We start from the raw sequence: 19,040 nt of genomic DNA on the forward strand, positions 1-19,040 counted from the left end.
TCAAACAAAAGACACAATTACGGGTGTTAGCCTTGTGTTTTATGTCAAAAGTACAACAGCTTTAACAAGAACAAAACACTTCATATTACTAGGACCCAAATCCCATCCCCCCACTCCTTTCAGGAATTATTTCTTTGATGTCACTTTCTGTGGCCTTAAAACCCATATTTTTTACAGCAGAGCTAAAAAGAAGAAACATATGTTCGAGGAGCACTTGAATAGGCCCTATAGCATTAATGCCGGCTAAATCAAATTCAACATCATAATCACATGTCTGGCTTTAAATTGACACTGGAACAATAAAGAAACATTGGTGCTAAAATTAACTACATATCTACAGGACTAATCTGCTCTACCAGCGAACTAGTGAGCTTTATTTATTTGAGTGTTTCTCAAAACCCACCTGAAACTGACATCACCTTTTGAGCACACGTTGAAGGTCAAAGTGTTGGTTCACAAGGACAGTTCAATGTACAACCTCAGGTCAGAATACAGTGCAATTTATGCCACTGACTGGAATGAAGTCCAGTAGGTCCAATTAGATAGGAGACAAATCCAATACTCAATAAAGGTAAACCAATCAGTAATTGAAAGATAAATCAATCCACTATAAACGTTCTTATGTGTCTATCAACAAATCAAATGATTTCCTAATTAGAATCATTCGTTATAAATGTAGTTATAGTTTTTTATATAATTGTTGATGTGTAATCATTTAATTTAGTAAATTGTTATTATTATTGCTATTATTGTTGTTGTTGTTGTTGTTATTATTACTATTATTATTATTATTATTATTATTATTATTATTATTATACAGTCTGGAAGGTAGCATCTCCTCCTTTTGCTTTTGTATTGTATTCATCTGTTCAATTATCATACATGAAAATCATACATTTGACATACAACAGACAAAGTCCAGGGGCAGACATACAAAGCAACAAGACATTATACAGTAAATAAAGAAAAAAGAAAAGACAAAAATACATTTTGATACTTCAGATTAAATATTAATATTCTTATTCCTAATGTTTTTAATAGTGATAGGCCTATATTTTTTACATTCTTGATGCACATTTTCAAAATGTGGTTTGGAGTCAGCCCATTTCTTTTTATGGATATGAAATTTCCCTAAAAATACAATTAACTGCACAAAAAAGACCAAATCTGCGTCCATACCATCATCCCTGAAGTACAAGGTGTTTGTCCTGCAGTTTAACCTTTTGTCCCGTCTTTTTCCTAATAAAACATTATCATACCACAATATTCTACAATACAAACATTCAAAAAATAAATGGCCAATAGTCCCTTATTGTAGATTACAAAGTGTACAGGAATATTCAATATCAAGTCCAAATCGTTGCAGTGTGTTTTTTGCGGGATATATTGTGTGTACATTGTCATTTTTAAAGTAAACCTCCTTAACTTTACTTTTGAGGTAGCATCTCCTCCTCGTCACGTCCCATCGTCTTGACGCTACGTCATCATTCAGGCTGAGTAGGGAGGCTAGCTAAAGCTGATGTATCCTATTGGTCGTTTCCGTCAATGTAAACATGCAGCAGTGTCAGCGGCGTTTCCTTATTGTTTACAGCTTTATCTGAAGTCTGAATAATAATGGCAGTGTGGCTGAAAATAGCAGTCTCGGAACCAGGGCAGAGTAGTGTTAGCTTGATAACTAGCTAGCACTAAATAGCTTGCTAACTATCTGGTTGTGTTTGTATGAGGCTGGCCTTGCTAATTAGATAGCTAGCTTCCCATTGGTAGCCATGAAGGGCTAAATTCAGGTTAGAGAGGCAAAGATAGAAGGATGGCAAGTCATGTAATCTAACAAGGACTTATCGAGAAGTGGAGAAAATGAATAAATCCAGAAGGGACGGGGCTTCGTCACCTGCGAATGGAAGACAGGGCAATGGTAAGTCGCTAAGTTAACGTTAGCTTTCTTCATTCAGGGCAACCATATGTTGTGGGAATTCATATCGAAACTAGACTCTAGATACCTATTAATTTAAAAAACGTGATCACATGTGTCCCATGCTAGAGTTGGTTAAATGTCCCTCTTAACCTTACGTTAGCTGCATGTACAAGTAGCTTTAACGGTTTCAAGATTACAGTGACGTTAAGCAAAGGCTAACTCTCTTTTTCCGTGTGTCAGACTGGGATACCAGACGGAAAAGGAAAATTGCGGACATCACACAGGCCCTTAGTGTGAGTCCAGTGGATGTTGCTGCTTTAAGAAGGATGGCTATCAGTGAAGGAGGACTGCTGACCGATGAGATCCGCTGTCAAGTCTGGCCTCGGCTTCTCAACGTCCCTCCTCATGTCTTGGAACAAGAGCCAGGTATCATGTTAGCAACATATCAACAAACATAGCAATATCGGCTATGCCATCCCAAATGCATTCCCTTTGTCACTATGCATGAACTATGCATCCTAGGTGCAAAGTCTCCTTCATACGTATGGTAATGCTGATGGTGACATGTCTATTGTTTAAAACGTGTGTCACGATTGATACATTGTATTTTACTGCAAACGAAATATACCGACGAGTACAAATAAATAACCTGAACCTGAATATGTCTTGTCCAGAAAAGGTAGACCGGGAGGATAACAAGGACTACAACCAGGTGCTGTTGGATGTCCAGCGATCTCTGCGGAGGTTCCCACCTGGTCAGTAGAACACATACCTTCTCATACAAGTGGTTCATAAAGCCCTGCTAGTAGTGTATTCCTACAGAAACTGAAATAGATCATCAAACACGATCAGGCTGTTCAACAGTACTGTTCAACAAATCTACTGTAACCATTCAAGTGAAGATGTTAAATATACTGTTAATTCCTTTACGATTTGAACCAGACAGAAAAATACATATTTGCTCAGGGGCTTGTTTTCATTTGGAACTTGTTGATAATTATTGTTGTTACATTTACTTTAATACCAATCATCATACCATCCACTTGCCTTTGCAAATCTAAGTGTACTATCCTTCAGCACAGTTCAATTCCATGTCAAAGCTTTGCAAGTACTTGCCGTTAGTTTGACTTTTACTTGTACTTATCTTGGCAAAAAGACAGAATTCCAAAAGAGGGTGCAGAATTTTTTTTTAAACTCAGCGCTACTGGAATTTCTGCTTGTCCATCTCACTAATATTTCAACCATAGACATATAAATATTTCAACTAATCAAATCAAGATTTATCAATGTAACACTCAGCTTCAAGGATCTCCACCCAAATGTTATTTTTGGTCCAAAAGAAAGCTCTGATTTCAGTACATTTTAACCTGCCAGTGATCTGAGGCCTGTACTACGAAGTCGGATTTTCGCTTAGCGGGCTAACTTCAGGGAAAACTCTGGGTTTCCGGTCCTACGACGCTGGTTCTCTTTTTAGCGGGCTAGATCTCCATGGTAACTTATGCTGTGCGGCTAACCTGCCCCGGAGCAGGTTAGCTTGCAGGCTAAGAGCTCAACTCAGTGAAAGCACCACCTGCTGACCAATCAGAGCTCCGTGTGCGGAGTTTAAGGCGATCAAGTCATATTACAGGAGAAAGGAAATACAGAAAAACGGCCGTTGCAGGAAAGACGGCCGGCAAAAATCACAGACTGTGTGAACGTGAACATTAATAGAATATCACCTCCCATCTTCAGAGCAATCTGACTATTATAACATTAGCGTTAAGAAAGCTTACTTAAATATCTGCCACAACATAAGTAACCGGATCAGAGTAACATTAAGTACAGTCCGCGGCACTGTGAGTGCAGATGTCGATGTGTCCCATTATCATTCATATCAAATCATACTGTATCATATATTTCCTTATCTGAGTCAGCTGAGCCGTATCTGTCCGTGCAACACTCACAGTGTCACTGTATGCAGAAGTATTATTTTAAGCAACACATTAAGTTGAAGAAACACTCGAGTCAAATGTAATTAAAGTCAGACCGTGGCAGGGATATCATAAACCTGTTAATGTACGCATTCAAACACTTTTTCTTTTACCAGCTGTATTCACCTTGCAGGTGCAGCTATGTGGCTTTTTATCCTGGATAAAGTGTTTAAGTCATGGATGTTTAAAGTTTAACTTCTTCATATGTCTAATATTATAGTTGACTTTTCATTCAGGAAGTATGACGCTGCGCTTGTCCATGTTTGTGATTGGTCGAATGCTCCAAATACCACCCCTTTTATGTGAACGCTCACCTAACTAGATAGAACATGGCTGGCTTGAGCGATCCACTTGATAACCCGCGTCGTAGGACCGCTTAGCGAGAGCGCGTATGTTTTGAATTAGGCCAACCGGCTAACTCAAACATATCCAGGTTAGGTTGAACCGGCTTCGTCGTACAGGCCTCAGGTGGAAGTCAAAGAGTCCAGACTTTAAACACTGAATTGAAGAATCAGTCATTGCTAGTTTTGGAGGAAAAAACCTCAGCGCTAATATAGTGTACTGTTATTTTCAATAGTGTCCTATAAATATAACAATGATCCATAATACTTAAAGCAATTCAACCAATTAGGTTTTATTTTTAATTGATGGAAGTTGAGGATTTGTTTGTTTGTTTATTCTTCATGTTTCTGGCAGGTTGGACTAGTAGGTACAATTATAATTCATGTTGCGATTCATGCTCATTAGATTGCATTATCTCCTATTTTAAAGCAGGGTAGAATAAAATAAGCACCTTTTCTACATTGGTTAAATACACACCCAGCATATGTTAGCATTAACAACTTTAATCTATTTTGGGTGGCCTTGTACAGGTATGCCAGACGAACAGAGAGAGGGTCTCCAAGAAGAACTAATAGACATCATCCTCGTAGTTCTGAAGCGCAATCCCCAGCTGCACTACTACCAAGGGTACCATGACATCGTTGTCACCTTCCTATTGGTCCTTGGAGAGCGCCTTGCAACTGCTCTTGTGGAAAAGCTCTCCACCCACCACCTCAGGTGCATACCAAATACGTCATCTTCAGCATCTTTGTACTCTACTACCTATTTTCTCAGTTTAGCTTTCTCTGTTATGTTTTCTCTTATTCCTCCTTTTACAACAATAGTCCAATTGTGTTCTCTAAAAAGGCTCTTTGTTGTATGCTTTTTTTTCAGGGACTTCATGGATCCTACCATGGACAACACAAAACACATTCTTAACTATTTGATGCCCATCATTGAAAGAGTCAACCCTGAGGTGCATGACTTCATGCAACAGTAAGTCTCTGTTGTCTTAGTGATAACAGACCAAAGCAAATGATTCTCTCATAAGAGATTACTTCGAGGGCTTGAAACTTTGCAAAATAAGAAATCGATACCCACTTCATTTCAGAAACAGAATCAAGTTTATTGCCAGGTACATTTACAAGTTATCTGGTGAATTCCTTGTATGTGTAAACGTACCTGGCAATACATTTGATTCTGATACTGTTTGTGCCATATAAACACAATTCAAAAGTTACCTCAGTGAGGGAAACTTCTGTAGCAATGGAGAGTCAGGACTCAGAGAGACACGAGGAGAGTTGGAGCTTTGATGGCAAACACTGACGGTTTATTTGGAGTTACGGCCAGAGAACTGACAAAACAGGTGGTGTGTCACGAGTTGACACAGCGGTTGCCAAACCAATTCTGAAGAACTCTTTCTGTAGCTCAAGGTTTTAACTAGTTCAGAGTGTAATAATCAACATTCTTCATCAGTGAGACTAAACAAATATGGACCCTGAATCTAACTAGAGCTCTCGTCCATAGAAAATAAAGCGCGCCAGGGAACCTTCGTCCCTGAACAGTAAACTACCTCATGGCGGCTTGTGCTCTGTCACAGACTGGCAACAACAATGCGCCCAAGCTGCCCCTCCTTAAAAGAGATAGCAGCAATACCCAAGGCCGTAGACCTATGCCATGGGAAAGGAGACAGTGAGAGGAGAAAGTTATGAACTGTGTCGAAGGTTGAATACCTAAGCAAATTATTCCCTAACAACCTCAGTTTTAATCTAGGCAGAATGATAAGAATATTTGAACGTTTCATGCCCTACACATCTTTCCCTGTGGTTGTGTAATGGGATACATTTATATCTGCTCTACATGTTTCCCACCGGTGTCTGCTGTCCTGATTGAATATATTTAGTTTCAAAAGCTTGTTCATTTAGTTGTCAAGGCAGTTTGTTCTATATTAATCCTGCCATGACAAGAGGGTAGCAGGAGGGTCACGGTATCTAGGCTGGTAGTTAATGTGAATTGTGCATGCACCTTTGTGACACACCTTTTTAGAGATATCTTCTTCCAAGTGTTATAAAACATCAATGATTTAATCTCAAATCATATGGTGGTGATGTAAGAGAAGGAGAAGTATGACGGTGCATTTAACACATACTGATCCTATTATGACAGCTCCAGTTACGTCTGTAAAGAGTTAGAAACACAGGTTAAGTGGGGGGCACTTAGAGGGCTAACATGACTAGCTTTCTGTGTCCGCCACTTCCAGAAAGCACCATTTTTAAAACAATTATAACACACCTTAAAGTTGTATTGCCTGATTGCGTGTTGATCGCTGGCATGTATTGATTGATTCTCAGGGCTGAGGTGGGGACAGTCTTCGCTCTCAGTTGGCTCATCACCTGGTTCGGCCACGTGCTTTCAGACTTCCGCCATGTTGTCCGGTTGTATGACTTCTTCCTGGCCTGCCACCCATTGATGCCCATATACTTTGCTGCTGTGGTGAGTTGAATCCGCCCCTTTACACCATTAAAAGCTCTATAGTTTACAGTGCAATACAAGCTAATACAACTATTGGTAAGAACATTCATATGAGCTACATAATGTTGTGTTTGAGTCCAAGACCAAAACTTAGACTTTGGGGAGGTTTTCTTTTATCTGCAACTTTGCATTCCTCCCAAGGAGGGTCCTCCGTGACCTTCACACATTAAACACCTTAGGCTCATCTCAATTGAATATTTCACCTCCTCCTTTCCCTCACTCGCGTCTTGCGGAGGCGGAGCTAAGACGCAAGGAAGGGACGCGAGTGAGGGAAAGGAGGAGGTGACAGAGGAGTCCTCACGTAGTAATTGGGATGTCCTCGTTTACTCCAGCATCTCCATAAACAACGCCCTTTACTTCTGGTGCGTGCAGTTTTATAACCTGTCACTGGACTTGCCTGGGATTTAGTTTCTCATTGAAATGATTTCGTCCATCTCTTCCATTCATCTTTTGTTATAGTTTTCTATGTATTATTTTCGGTCCTGTATTTGTTTTTCCAGGTATAACATTTCATCTAAGTTATAATTATAATCATAACAATAATAATCATTGGTGGATTAATTTCATTATGGTATTTGAGCTTGTTTCAGATCAACTTTTATATTGGATGTTGTTATTTAATTTGTCCTACAGAAGAGAGACACACATCACTAAAATATGTATTAGTTATGCTACCTGTATTTGTATACATCCTAAATGTCTGACGTTCTGTGGGTCTGCCACACATGCATCAAAAACCACAAGTAAGAACTGTAGGCTAAGTTATTATTTTATAATCAAAACATTATTATTTGTAAGTTTATTTCACACACTTTAATGTTTTTATAGAGTATGATCTCCTCATTCGTTTAAGAGATTTAATATGTTTTACTGAAGCACTTTAAACCTTTAATGACTCTGATCCTCCTTTAACGGTAAGATCAGCTGCAGTGAGCAGAGGCAGCTGGGGGCGGAGCTCTGATGCGCGAGTAGTGAAAACACTTCCGCGTAGTCTGCTCTCGTGTATCCTCCCTTTCTTCTCCTCTGGAAGCCTCCACCCTCACCCCTCCTCGACTCCTCCGTGTGCATTTCAGCGATTGGGACGTCCTTCAAAATGGCGTGTCCTGATCGATTTCCGGGCCAAGTCTCGAAGGAGCGGGAGAGAGAGGAGTCAAGGAGGGACATTGAGATGAACCTCTTGTGTGAGGAGGCTCTGGGTATCCGGGGAACACAGATAACGGCTTGAGCATGATATAGTTATTGGACCCCAAGAATGGGAACTGGCCATGGCCGGCAAGATATGGACACATTGTTGACCTCTCCCTATGGTGTGGTTTTAAGACTTTGGGTAGCTTATCAATTCAAAATAATGTATTAATACTTTGTAATGCACATAAGCTATATCATGACCATCTCTGACATTACATATTTGTAGAATAAATGTAATTATTCAGGTAAGGACAGCTCATCGTGTTCATTCTTATATTTGTCTGTGAAGATGTACACGTTTTCTTCATCGTGGTAATTGCCTGTTCTCTGTGATATTGGTTGCAGATCGTACTGTACAGGGAAGAGGAGGTTTTTGAGTGTGAATGCGATATGGCCATGGTTCATCACCTGCTCTCTCAGATTCCCCAGGATCTGCCATATGAGACCCTCATCAGCCGGGCAGGAGACCTCTTTGTCCAGTTCCCTCCCTCTGAAATGGCCAGAGAGGCCGCCTCGCATGACAGGTACTAAACTCCTTAGGGATTCCAGCTTGCATTTTCAGATGCTACCTTTCATTTCTCTGCTACTACTGTACATTCACACTTTGAAACATGAATGTTACTATTTATAATAACAATCACTTTCTTCCACTTCTTCACTTGGTTGCTCACTGTTCCCTCATTAACGCTTTTATTTGATCTCTCTCTCGCTCCCTCTTTGTGCCGTCTCTTTTCCTCCTAAGCATGGCAGCCTCTACCTTTAAGGACTTTGACCTTGCGTCAACTCAGCAGCGGCCAGACTCTGTTCTCCGGCGCCGGCGCAAACAGAAACAGGCTGCCCTGGAGAGATCAGCTGCGAACGCTGTAGTGACGGTGGCACAACCTTCAGCTGCCCGCCGCTTTGTTCGCCTGGCTGTCATGGGTCTGACGGTGGCTTTAGGGGCTGCAGCCCTCGCCGTGGTCAACAGCGCCCTGCAGTGGGCCCCCAAACTTGACTTGTTTCCTTGAGCTGCTCCTCTTTCGACTCCTACGCTGCAACATACCGGTCCTTGACTGACTCCAGCTGGTGGGTCTGTTCCCAATAAACTTGAATGAATGAAAGCAGAAACAATACAGTCAATAACACTGTCTGGAGTGTCTTATGCTACTGTTCTCTGCTAGGATGTGTCTTCACATCCTATGCAGGACTTCTAAGGCTCCATCTGAAGGTCCTTTTTATGACTCCTGAAGATCACGCACCAGTATTATTGCTGGTGTTATCAAATGAAGCATTCATCCTGCTATAATGAAGAGACTCTTTTTCTAAGGACTATTACTGATAGTGTCATTATTAAAGTATATTTATATTTGGTAATAGGATAATCTGCTATTGAGTTATAATCACAGAGATATATGCTGAAATATTGTTGGACTCGCTACACTTGAAACTGCTGCCAATTAATAGAGTGTGTGTGTGTGTGTGTGTGTGTGTGTGTGTGTGTGTGTGTGTGTGTGTGTGTGTGTGTGTGTGTGTGTGTGTGTGTGTGTGTGTGTGTGTGTGTGTGTGTGTGTGTGTGTGTGTGTGTGTGTGTGTGTGTGTGTGTGTGTGTGTGTGTGTGTGTGTGTGTGTGTGTGTGTGTGTGTGTGCACTGGACTGAGACCAAATAGAGGATTGATAGAATCCTTATAATGTACTGTTTCTTAATCTATAGCAGTTGTATAAATATAAAGTCATGACAAACAGGCACTTTTTAAGTTCACTCTTTTATTATGTTTCAGGCATGTTTGTTCCCTTCAAAGTTGTCCAAATAATAATTTGTACTCCACGAAACCTATCAACAATACCCATTATCAGTTTTTATCAAAGTAGATATACAGTATATACTAGATATAGTATTGCAGCCTACTTTAGATGCACATTTGAATCTTAAAATGCAGATGATGGATTTCTGCTTCACATCCATGAAGAAAAAAATCAACCATATAGAAATTGTTATGGTAGAGCTTTCCCATTATTGACTCACTTAATTGTTTGGTTGTATACCGTTATATGCTTGCTTCACTTAGATCTCTCCTTATACATGTAGTTCAGCACTACACTCTTTCAAATATTGGCATCAGATCTGGAATAAACAGCGAGTACAATGAGAAAAGTAAAAAGTTAACAAGGACTGCATTATTTTTACAAAATCACTTTAAAAGGTTTCATAGGTGCTTTTCTTACTACAACTTTAAGGGTGCTCAAGTCAGGGGGAAAAAAGCACCTCAGCCTTCGAAAGAATGCTGTCCAAGTTCTTTTTGTTTTTAATGTGAATTTAGCTTTAACACATGCCATTTAGTAAGTTGTATTGCTTGAGTGTGGCATTCACATTTCAGATGCAGTCCAGCTCATTCCAATGCTCCAATCATTTCATCCGATCACATAATGAAGTAAGGTGGGTTGTTTAGGTTTCAGTAGTGTGGTACTCAGCTCAATAGTTAAGAATATCAGAAAAATACATAGCAAATATTTAGTCAGAGCATTTCAATTTAAAATAGAGAATTGGGGCTAGTTATTGACTTGGTTCTTGGTTCTTCACCTATATTATATGGCAACAACCAGTAACAACCAGTCATCTAAAAGTGTCTCATCTCATTAAAGTAACATGTTGAGGAAAGTTGCATCTGCTTTATTTGGCACTGAATTCCCAAGCATCCCATTCCTGTGTTGTGGTCTACTGCTTTGGGTACATCAGTGATTCAGCAAGCAGGGGATTTAAAATGAAGGTGACCTGGAACATGTCCCTGAGGTGCCTGAGAGCGTAGTCATTCAGCAGCATTGTAATGCACCATGTATCTGCACTCAGTGGTTTTTATTTACTGTCATTGCACTCATTGATTGATCTGCCTTTTATGTTTATTTTGTTATAATAAATACTAATGTATAGTTGTACAAGAAAATGCTAATAAACTATATTGAAAATGTTCACTCGCTTGGACTCACACATGATAACATACGTATTGTGACTGGTATTAACATTCGCACTGAAGAGATTACAGCCAAATACCATTATTGAGCCTTAAATAAGTCACGACAACCGTTAATTGGATTTGTAACCAGACATTACTTTATTTTACATTTTCCTCCAAACCTGTTTTTAATAGACACATTGGTCATTTTGTGACATTTCATACTCAGCGTGTACGCTAAAGACTCATCACTACATTGGAATGAGTTACTTAGTCACTTACCATCTTCAGCTGTGTCTGCACATTTCATTGTTACAATAATGCTAACATGCTATGCTTTTGTTGGCAGTTTAATGGAGAGACAATCAACACACTCCATGGATACAAGACATTCCCAAAATATATTGTATATGTAATAGCCCATTTGGTATTGTACTTATTGAAGGATGAACACTTTCAGTTAAAGTCCTAAAAGCATCACAGCATCATTATGTGTCCAGCTTCCCGTATTTCAAACTGATACTTAATTCAAGTCCTTTCATTCAACGTAAACAACATCCTTCACCAAAGTTCAATTAGGCAACTGAAAGAAAATGGCTTTTTTTTACAGAACTGAAAACAAATAAACGTTGTCAATTATTAAGCAAAAGCAGCAAACACACATTAACATCACAATAACATAGTTGTTTTGTTCATTCACATAGGAAGACATCACTTTGGTATCCAGCAATCGTTCTTTTGTCTGTAGTCCTGGATAAGAGTTGATCATGATTAATGAATTAATGCTATGGTTAGTTGTAACCGTAGTACACACAGGAAAAAAACCATGGGATCTTATTATTTATGGAGTTATTATCTTTTTGGTGACTTCTGTTTATACTTTTTTAGTATAATCCTATCAGAGTTCTTAATTAAACTAGAGTAAATGCACAATGATTGCTGGCTCATCAATATGAATTGTAAAGAAACTAGTAGCCAGAGGTGAAAATGCAAATAGCGGATTCATTTATCATGACAAAATATTCTGAATATAGCAGAAGATCCCTTTAAAGCTTATTGTGGAGATGTAGGAGATATCGTTTGTATAGCTTGTGTCTATGTGGCAAGATGTATTTTAAGAGTGTTTGTTAGTCTCCTTCCATCAGTGGCAGTTTTGGCAGTTGGGATGGCACGGCTGCTGATTGCCTCGGCATCCACAGCCCCCAGATGTGTCGCCATGTCCCTGTAAAATACAACCAAATAAGAAATCATGTGTATAGCTTAAACACTTTCCTGAAAACTGAACCAATACTGTGAAAAATAGTTTTGCATGTAAGGGAATTTTATTTTACATTTGGTCCCCAGCGAGCTTGTTTGGTGACCCAGCAGATTTCTGTCTTGCACATCAAACAGCAGATCCAGTCACAGCCATCTTTCTTCTGGACGATGATGTCACACCGTGGACACTTCATGGCCTCCCCATTCTGTAGAAGGCTCTATATTGAAATACAATAGTGTTATGTAAATATTAAAGCAGCCGCAGGGAGAAATGTGTAAATACAACTCATAAGTACAAAAAGCTACTCAAGATGATTGAAGGTAATTATTAAAATGTACAAAAAACAGCAGCATTAAACATCTACATATTACAGGTCAAACTCATAACTCAAAACATAAATAAATACGCTGATCTTAGATTAAACCTGTGGCTATAATAACCATTAAACAATTACAAAATGGATATTTAAATATAGGTTTAAAGTCCAGATGAGAGCCAGAAGTTATAAAAAATAACAATACCTCTAATTTGGCAGGAATGGACCATTTTACTTTATATAAAGTGCAGACAGTACAACATTCCTATATTCATAATTTATCATAAAATATGTACATTAGTGAAGAATAAATCATTTAGCAGTAAGATTGTTACATTGTCTGGTTACCATTGTTTTAGTTGATCCCTACAGGATGTAAGAAATCTACATTTGAGGCGTCTTACAACTTTAAAAAGATTGACCTACATCTAGCATCTGCTTAGTTTTCATAGCCGCCTCGTCGTTCTCCGCTCGTATACGCAGGTCATCCTGGTAGTCCTTGCAATTCATGTCTTCATGGATGGCCTGCAAACATACACTCACCATTGTTAATGTTCAGTGCTTATACATTACATTACATGTTAGTCGCTTTTATTCAAAGCGACTTACATACTCAATACGGCAATCCCCACAGGAGCAATTTGGGGTGAAGTGTCTCACCCAGGGACACAACGACATGCTGACTGCAGCAGGGTTTGAACCTGTGCTCCCCTGATCCCAACACCAACGTACTAGTACACTGCGTCACATCCTAGTTACACTTTGTCACATCCTAGTTACACTATAACTAGTGGGAAACACGTGTCAAAGTACTATAGTAAATATCCGACAATTACCCTGCAGAGGATGCAGTTGGTTTCTTCGCAGAGCTCGCAGAGGAACTCGTTGACTTCGTCCTCGTAGATGCACCACCCCCGACAGTTAGGAGTCTGACAGTGGAAGCTGTGCTCGGAGCGGCTCTCTGCGATGCTCAGACGCATCTCCAGAAACCGCTGGTGCTCCTCTTCTGTGAGCAGCTGTATAATGTTACAGCGAGAGAAAGACGGAGAGTAAGAGTGTGCATAATGTAAGGCTGTTATCTTCATGGAAAGGAAATATAGAACTTGTTATCTGCCGCCAGTTAGAAGCCTTTGAGATGAAATCATGAGAAGAAGATATGTTTTTCTTTCCTCTTTTAATCAGTCTGACCAATCAGTGCAGACAGACACACAGATTGAAATGTCATATTTAAAATCAGGTTACATTGTGATAGATCATTGAAATCAAATCTGTTCACATCTTTAACAACTAACTGTTTGAATAATTATTATTATTTGATGCATGCTATTATTTCCTGTTTACTTTTGCATGAGACTAATGTTTTAGATTTTGGACTGTTTGTCCATGTAAACATTATTTTAACTCCAGTCTCCCACTCACCGCTTGTATCTCTCTGTCCAGCAGCTTGCTGTCACAGTTCTCAGGACAGGACACCTCCGCATCTCGATTGTTCACTATAGTCCCTTTGAGACACTCCCTAAACAAAGACATGAGAAAAATACTAATAAATAAATGCTTTAAATACACATTTTCGTACATTATTGTCAATGTGGTCATTGTACTTTTAGAAAGCAGATACATATCTTACTTTTACACTGAATATCAAAGCTACACAATAATTAAGAGTGTCAGACCTGCAGAAGACGTGGAGACACTCTCTGAGCACGATGCCCTCTTGTGGCTGCAGGGGAGAGAAGCAGATGGGACACTCTTCCTCTGAGGCGTTGGGGAAAAGGCTTTGGTCATCTGTTGCCAACAAGTTCCGGTAGTTCCTCTCACGTTCCTCCTGCTGAGCCTTCGTCACCAGGAAGAGAGAGAGTCAATCACAATACAGAGATGTACCACACATTGACATGACTCATTACAGTGACTCGTGATGCTGGAAAATAAAAAGTGAAACCACTAGGCTCATGAAAACAAACTCAATTCAACTAGTTTTCATCAGCATCGCCACAGTTTATGGTGGTGTTATATTACAAAACCACATTTAGCTATGTAGCGTAATTAACTGCTTCTGCATTTCACATACCATAAAGAATGTTAATTACAACTTTGTATTATCCTTTCCATACATATAGCTGGTGTGCTCTTAAAACATAAAGACTAATAACATCACCACACATTCAGTTTCAGTTTGTACTCTCCAACATCAGTTCATTTTTTATGAATCGCAAAATTCTCTATGCACCCATTTTAAACTAAAATGTGTTAAAAATAAAACAAATGTAAAACATAATGAGATTGGATAGTTTCATAATTGGAATATTGACAACATTGCCAAAGAACAACATTTAAATGTTAAAAAGAAGAGCTAATACGCTCCAAAGACATTTTTTTTTAGCATAAATGTAAAACCTTTTATTGACCATAAGGTCAGTGGCCTTTTTTTGTACAATCTAGTGCACAAAATACACCCGATCTGTTCTGAAGTTTACTTTTGTGACGCCTTTGAGGTTCAGTTTTGTTTGACAAGGTGATAGGGCTATTTCATCAATGATATGTTCCAGCATTGAGGCCATAGCTGATGACAATGTCAAATGAAATGTATTTTAATATTTTGCCCCTTGTGTATGTAAATAGGAAGGACAACTATGACCTCAATAATATACATTTGAAACAACACAAAGAAAACTCCACTTTATGTTATCCAATATCTGACATCAGGGTTGCGTCAAATTTAGATGTAGAATTGACATCAGGCTTAAAACTTTTCAGGAATACATATTTTAAACCTTTTAAAGAGCACTGTTACCTGTTCATACTGCAATGTGGCCAACTGTTCCTGTTGAATCCGAAGAATCTCCTGCTGGTCTGGTTTGTAGATGTCAGGCACCTGGTAATCCTCGGGCCGGTCCCCTCCACACGCCTCGCAGCCAGGACGTGTAGGTTTGTTCAACAACGTACACATAGAGCAGGTCCAGCCCAACTACTCACAAATGCATAAATACAGTAAGTTTGTAAGTATATGTTGAAACAAGCTCAACCACACTAAAGACATGGTGTCCAACAGGAGTTGTATTCTGACCTGAGGTTTAGGAAGCACGTTGGGTTTAGCAGGAAGAGGAGGAGGAACTTGTTTATTGTCAGGAGCTGTCTTTTCAACACCACCTCCTCCCGTCCCTCTGGGAAAAAGTTGCACCACGATGCCTGAACATAGATGATTATTCCATCAAATGTAAATGTACCCAGTAAGTGGACCTTTTCATAAACCTGTAATCAAGCCTGAGTTGGCCCTCAGTATATTTTCAGAAATGTGCATTGTTCGATTGGACAGTTTGTTTGCGTGGTTACTTTTCAACCAGGCAAAGTCTGATCAAACTACAAATAAAGTATGGCTAAAGTCAGAGGTTCCTAAAAGGTTTAGGTCCAGGGATCCTTTACAGGGGAGAACATTTTCTAAGGACTCCTTCATAATTGTAACCCCAATGAAGCATATCCTTACTAGTATTGGCACTCCTTGATCCCATTAAAACTAAGTATTTCGCTAAAATAATTCAGATCTGTTCTATAATGATAAAGCAAAACAGATTTCCATTCAAATGGAATTGGCAATCCATGTTATTATTCATCTAATGTTAAACTGTTAAAGTCAATAGAGACATTCAAACTGTATACAATCAATCAGTGTAGTGTTGAACCCTAATTTTGACTTTTTTATTATAAAAGAAATCTATTGAAGTGAAAACGTGTGTATTTACTTAATTTGGTATACCAACATCATATGACTGTGTGTGTGTGTGTGTGTGTGTGTGTGTGTGTGTGTGTGTGTGTGTGTGTGTGTGTGTGTGTGTGTGTGTGTGTGTGTGTGTGTGTGTGTGTGTGTGTGTGTGTGTGTGTGTGTGTGTGTGTGTGTGTGTGTGTGTGTGTGTGTGTGTGTGTGTGTGTGTGTGTGTGTGTGTGTGTGTGTGTGTGTGTGTGTGTGTGTGTGTGAGACTGACCATCCATGCGTTCTTGCTCCTGATCCAGCTTGTGCTGCTGCCGGGTGAGATGAGCAGCCTGGGCGGAGAGGATAAACAGGAACACCTGGTCTCCGTCACTTCGGACCCCGTGGCTGAACAGCGTCTCGTGGTCTTGAGCCAACCGCTTCCCGATCACCCACCGCTGCACAGAGGGGACGAACCCAAAGTCATGGCTGAACTGTGAACAAAAAATTAGACATAGACAGATCATTCAACTTTGATTTGGGAGGTGTGTGGCACAGTGGACTAGAGGTTGGTGTTCGGATCAGGGGAGCACAGGTTCAAACCCCACTGCAGTCAGCATGTCATTGTGTCCCTGAGACACTTCACCCCAAATTGCTCCTGTGGGGATTGTCCACAGTAAGTCGCTTTGGATGAAAGTGTCTAACACGTAACATGTAATGTAATGTAATTTCAACATTTGCTACAGACAGCAACAAACCAATCTGTAGCATTAATTACATTTCATGCTTTGAAGAATTGCAATAAAAAATATAAAGCTTAAAACACAGTAACAGAGGCAATACAGAACAGAATACAAAGAAAACAGCTAAACAAGTGATAACATTTCAGATTCAACAAAGGATGGGCTCTTTATATTACTGATTCCTCAGGTTTGTACTATAGATGATAGAGTGATAAAAGAAAAAAACTGCAAGTATTTGCCGTTACATCCGTACCTTGTCTTTAAGTTGTGCAATTGTCATGTCAGATGAAACCAGAACAGTCACTTGGATGTAGTTATCTGACTGAGCGTCCTCCACTCCAACCTTCAACCTATTGAAACAATAGAACAGCCTTGTCCGTCTATTTTCATATTTACATTTGCATCCAACCTCAACTTGTTTTCAGACTGTAGTAACCACACCCAGAAATATGCAGCACTTGCATGCACACACTTTTCTTGTTGGCACATTTTACTTTTATTTTCCTATTCCTTATAAAATACAATCCCAATTCAAAACAGCCAGCGCTCTAAAAATTCAAACTTGTTTTGGAAACATTTGAACAGAATAAGGAAGTCCCACTCAGACACACGCATACACACAGTAGTGTCCCACCTTATGGAGCCCTGAGGGTAGGCCTGAGTGTTGACGCTGACAGATACTGGAACAGAGAGTTGTGACAGTTTTTCACACAGTTTTCCTGCTTCCTGTCCGTCTCCACGGCTGAGGGCTTCACTTAGAGAGAGGGCCAGTTCCTCGGCTGCACAGGAAGCAAAGGAAGAGTTCTTAACCTCATGTGGGAAAACATAAATCACTTTCATATACCTGTCTCATTACATTTCTTTTGACCTTTAATGTCTAATTGTATTTAAATGCAGATTTATAATGTGTTTCTTTTGCCCTATTTCTTTTATGTCTATTCTTTTTTATTTAAAGGCATTACATTTGTTGAAATTTGCTATACATTGGCCTTGCTTTAGATAGGGCTCCTACCAACTCCTGTGTTTATCTGTCACTTACACATTACATTTGACTGTACTTTGATCAGAGAGAAGAAGAGACGTGTACAGTAGCCTATGGCTAATCAAAACAATGACAATGACATTTTGACTATCCTTTAAAACATTCCTGAAATAATTCGCACAGTAAGATACACACATTATTTTAACTGGGACATGCGGTAGTTAAATGTCATTAGCAGCAGTATCATGTGATCTAATAGGTTAGATATAACAAAATCGAAACCACGTTGAGCCACTAACCCTCTTTCAAATGCCCTCTCGGTGAAACTGGAGAGGCCATGATCACACCATAGACTGTAAAGGATCACACCTGAAACGACAGGTGACACAACATGTATCGCACAAACATGGCAGTAAAGACAAAACAGAGCTGTGTACAACACAAGTTTAAATCCAACCTTCTTGGGACGTGTCGCTGCAGTCCTGTCCGCATTCAACACACACTTCCTATAGTCTACTTCAATGTAGGAAAAGCCGTTTATGAGTAAAATGGGAAGTTAAACCACAGCGAAGTGAAGGCTATACTACTTGTTTTCTTCTTCTGTCGCTCTGCCTAGCTCTCAATAGGTAGAATGGAAAGTGAAACTCATTCAGTTCAGGAAGAAACATTTTAAAAGGGTCGCTCAAATCGCTGTGCTCCGCCCCTCGATTTACTAGAAAGCTTTTAGTTTATCTATGCATTTTCTACACTTACAAAAAGATTTATAATATAAATGTTGTAAAAATGTAACGAACATTTCCTTTAACTATCTGAATGTTGTCTTTATTTAACGCCCCCCCCACACTTATGGCTATACTTTTTACATTGGGCTACCCTGGTCAGCTATGCCTCCAGCTCAAGTATCAAGTCACGACTAAAATATTACCATAATATAAATAACCATGCATGCAATGAAAGGTTCTGGATTATAATCATAATATATTTGTAGAGTTAAAAACAATGACTCTCAGCGTCCAGCAGATGGCAGTGTCCGGTTTATCTATTGGAACTGTACTGTTCGAAATCATTGCGTCAATATTACTCAACGTTAAACTCTCGAATAACTTGAACTCTGAACTATAAAACACACGACATTAGAGAATACATTACATTTTAATTAGTGTCAATAACTCTTACAGTATTACATCATCTCACATTAATATCTGGATA

General features: G+C 39.4%; 2 protein-coding genes across 4 annotated transcripts; one reads left to right on the top strand and one right to left on the bottom strand.

The window, feature by feature from the left end:
* The first annotated feature begins 1,461 nt into the window (after positions 1 to 1,461).
* On the top strand, positions 1,462 to 10,867 carry tbc1d20 (TBC1 domain family, member 20). Of its 3 annotated transcripts, none has more exons than XM_079681232.1 (8): positions 1,462 to 1,912; positions 2,153 to 2,338; positions 2,587 to 2,667; positions 4,755 to 4,941; positions 5,098 to 5,199; positions 6,555 to 6,696; positions 8,344 to 8,447; positions 8,666 to 10,867. In XM_079681232.1, exons 1-8 carry the CDS (start codon positions 1,855 to 1,857, stop codon positions 8,928 to 8,930), a joined length of 1,125 nt encoding a protein of 374 aa, XP_079537358.1. In that variant the 5' UTR covers positions 1,462 to 1,854; the 3' UTR covers positions 8,931 to 10,867. The 3 variants fall into 3 exon arrangements, with proteins under 3 accessions (XP_079537358.1, XP_079537359.1, XP_079537357.1); XM_079681233.1 differs by having other exon boundaries at positions 2,592 to 2,667; positions 8,269 to 8,447; XM_079681231.1 differs by having other exon boundaries at positions 1,463 to 1,912; positions 8,269 to 8,447.
* A 118-nt stretch (positions 10,868 to 10,985) lies between these two features.
* On the bottom strand, positions 10,986 to 18,483 carry rbck1 (RanBP-type and C3HC4-type zinc finger containing 1). The gene is made up of 13 exons (XM_079681229.1): positions 18,289 to 18,483; positions 18,131 to 18,200; positions 17,484 to 17,628; positions 17,103 to 17,199; positions 16,402 to 16,600; positions 15,489 to 15,610; positions 15,216 to 15,389; positions 14,098 to 14,258; positions 13,844 to 13,940; positions 13,261 to 13,440; positions 12,851 to 12,949; positions 12,182 to 12,325; positions 10,986 to 12,072 (listed from the first exon to the last, which is right to left on the bottom strand). Exons 2-13 carry the CDS (start codon positions 18,168 to 18,170, stop codon positions 11,992 to 11,994), a joined length of 1,539 nt encoding a protein of 512 aa, XP_079537355.1. The 5' UTR covers positions 18,171 to 18,200; positions 18,289 to 18,483; the 3' UTR covers positions 10,986 to 11,991.
* Positions 18,484 to 19,040: the final 557 nt, after the last annotated feature.

Source organism: Notothenia rossii (assembly GCF_949606895.1).
Source record: "Notothenia rossii genome assembly, chromosome: 5".
NCBI lineage: Eukaryota > Metazoa > Chordata > Actinopteri > Perciformes > Nototheniidae > Notothenia > Notothenia rossii.